Source organism: Haemaphysalis longicornis, unplaced genomic scaffold (assembly GCF_048455015.1).
Source record: "Haemaphysalis longicornis isolate Haplotype H1 unplaced genomic scaffold, Haemaphysalis longicornis Haplotype H1 scaffold_12, whole genome shotgun sequence".
Classification (NCBI taxonomy): domain Eukaryota; kingdom Metazoa; phylum Arthropoda; class Arachnida; order Ixodida; family Ixodidae; genus Haemaphysalis; species Haemaphysalis longicornis.
Genome location: NW_027526225.1, coordinates 64656790 through 64659471, shown reverse-complemented (window position 1 = coordinate 64659471; position 2682 = coordinate 64656790). Strand labels below are relative to the sequence as shown.

At 54.3% G+C, this 2682-nt stretch overlaps 1 protein-coding gene across 1 annotated transcript; it reads right to left on the bottom strand.

The window, feature by feature from the left end:
• Positions 1–1209: 1209 nt before the first annotated feature.
• On the bottom strand, positions 1210–2324 carry LOC144161659 (uncharacterized). The gene is made up of 3 exons (XM_077692288.1): positions 1856–2324; positions 1580–1708; positions 1210–1241 (listed from the first exon to the last, which is right to left on the bottom strand). Exons 1-3 carry the CDS (start codon positions 2322–2324, stop codon positions 1210–1212), a joined length of 630 nt encoding a protein of 209 aa, XP_077548414.1.
• Positions 2325–2682: the final 358 nt, after the last annotated feature.

Below are 2682 nucleotides of genomic sequence, written 5' to 3'. Positions count from 1 at the left end.
CAGGTTCTTTACAACCTGTTGTTTCCCTCGGAGCACTGCACCGACAGGGCGCTAGAGTTCCCCGGCGGCGGCGAACAAAAATGTCCTTGAGGAGTTCAATTTTCCACCGCTACGCTTGATTGCGTCTCAGCGGCTGCTCTTGCAGCTCGTCCAGCTGGGAGAGTCCGATGCCGGAAAGGCATTGCTCAGGCGTCTCCGTTTAAGGGTGAAATCTCGCATACACGCCGCACTCAACCAAAGCCGCACTCAACACGCTGAGCGCTCTCTTCCCGCAATTGCGGAAAAATCAACATCACTTGGAATTACCGTGGCCTTTCGAGAGTTTGGAGTGTCAGTTCGCCATCCCGGGCATTCGGTCGGAGAGAGTTACACCAGTGGCTGAAGCGAGGATAATAGCATTTGAACACTTGGCCCGGTTGTACGGAGATTGTGTTCACGTTTTTACGGACGGCTCTGTCGCCGAGAATTAAATACCAGCGCAGCGGCCTTTGTGTTTCCCGAAACCTGGGAAACAACCAGACTCACTTTCTAATATGAGGTTAGTTTTGCTAACGTCATGCGTCGGCAAAGTTTGAGAGAGAGTGGTCCTTAACATAAATGAATCGGACTCAGAACAACATGCTCTTCTGCGAGACGCGCTTGTAGGATTCACCAAGTTGATTAGCAATATGTTTTTCTGAGTGCTATCCCGCCTGGGCCGGCGGGGACTGAGGGTGGCCGGACGATAACAACACAGCACGCAGATCGCCGTTATAGTGAACCCTTTATTTTGTGAGCCTTGCCTTTTTATAGCGGTGGCTCAAGGAAAGGAAAAACCACGTGAAGTACTGACGTCACGATATCAAACATCCAAGTTTGCAACGTCAGGATACAACAATCTTCCACCCTTAAGGTGAATAACGGTCTATTGGTTTCTTCTTACGGCGAGATCGTCGTAGTTGCGGAACCAGGTTGTCTTCACCGGAAACGGGATGCGCCAGCGCCGCTTTTTCCTCGGGAGGCACCAACGCTGTTTCTTGCAGCGACGCTGCTTGTTTCGAAGAGGCCTTCGTCACTTTGGCTGGGCTCTGACGTGGGCGAACTTGATCCAAATGTCGCTGCAGCTCACCTTCATCCGTCTGGATTGTGACCATGCGGGAGCCCGTGGTTCCTTTTACAGTTCCTGGAAGCCAGCGTCCTCCTTCGCCGAAATTGCGTGCCCAGACAGAGTCACCGGGGCCAGGCGTACTTTCGCTGTCCTCCTGCGTACAGAACGGGAAAGACACAGGCGGAGGAAGGCAGGTGTCTAGGCGCGACCGAATTTGGCGTCCCAAGAGCCGCTGGGACGGGGAGTGTCCGTCTTCACGAGGTGTTCTTCGATAGTTAAAAAGAAGCTTCGCTAAACGCGTAGGTAGACTGCCCACCTGAAGCTTCTTTAAACCGTCCTTAATAGTCCGAACGGCCCTTTCGGCTAAACCGTTTGATGGCGGGTGGTAAGGTGCCGTACGTAAGTGTTTGACGTTGTTTCCAGCCAGAAACTTGGCAAATGCTTCGGACGTAAACTGGGTTCCATTGTCGCTTACCACCGTTCTAGGTATACCTAACCGGCTGAAGATCTCGCGCAGCGCTGTGATAGTAGCCTCGGCCGTGGCGTGCGTCATGGTGACTGCCTCTATCCACTTGGTGTGCGAATCCACCACCACCAAAATCATCATGCCGTTCAGTGACCCTGCAAAATCAACATGCAGCCGGGACCAGATCTCCTGCGTCATCGGCCAGTTAACAGGTGGCTTCTCCGGCGGCATAGGCCGAAATTGTACACACGAGGGACAATTTCTCGCCATTTGTTCGATGTCACTACCCAAACGTGGCCAACAGACACTCGTGCGAGCGACCGCCTTCATTGCACAGGCCCCCTGGTGAGTCTCGTGGAGCAGTTCCAGCATCTGTTCCCGTGCAGCAGCCGGCACGATGACTCGATGGCCCCAATACACGAGACCATGAACCACCGTCAGCTCCAACTTCCTTGACAGATACGGTTGCAAGCGCGGATCGGATCCTTTCCGGTCACGTCGCCAGCCGTTGAGTATGAAAGTTCGAACTGCCTGGAGTAGCTCGTCCTTGGAAGTCATCTGCCGGAGCACCTGTGACGAAAGATGCGTGTTGTCAAATTGTTGCAACGAATGCACGTACTCTGGAAGCTCCACGGCGACTTCCTCCGGGGTGTTCAACGGAAGTCGACTGAGGGCGTCCGCGTTTTGGTTGTCAGGCCCGGGCTTGTACTCGATCTTGTACTGATGGGCTCCCAGCAGCAAAGCCCAACGCTGGATCCGGGCCGCGGCCATGAGTGGGGTGGGGCGGTCTTCTCGGAACAAACCCACCAATGGCTTGTGATCTGTAACAAGTATAAAAGATCGCCCAAGCAGGTAGTCCCGAAACTTTGTAACCCCAAACACCAACGCCAACGCCTCTCGCTCGAGTTGCGAATTTCGTTCCGCCTTAAACATAGCCTTCGCGAGCGGAACCCAATCGGCTTGTCGATGCTTCCGACTCGATGAGAGAGCACCGCTCCTATGCCGTACGGCGACGCGTCACACTCGAGCCGCAGTGGCTTGGTGGGATCAAAATGCGTAAGCATCTTGGCTTGCTGCAGTGCGAGCTTCGACTTGTCAAACGCTTACTGCTGTTTCGGGCCCCATACCC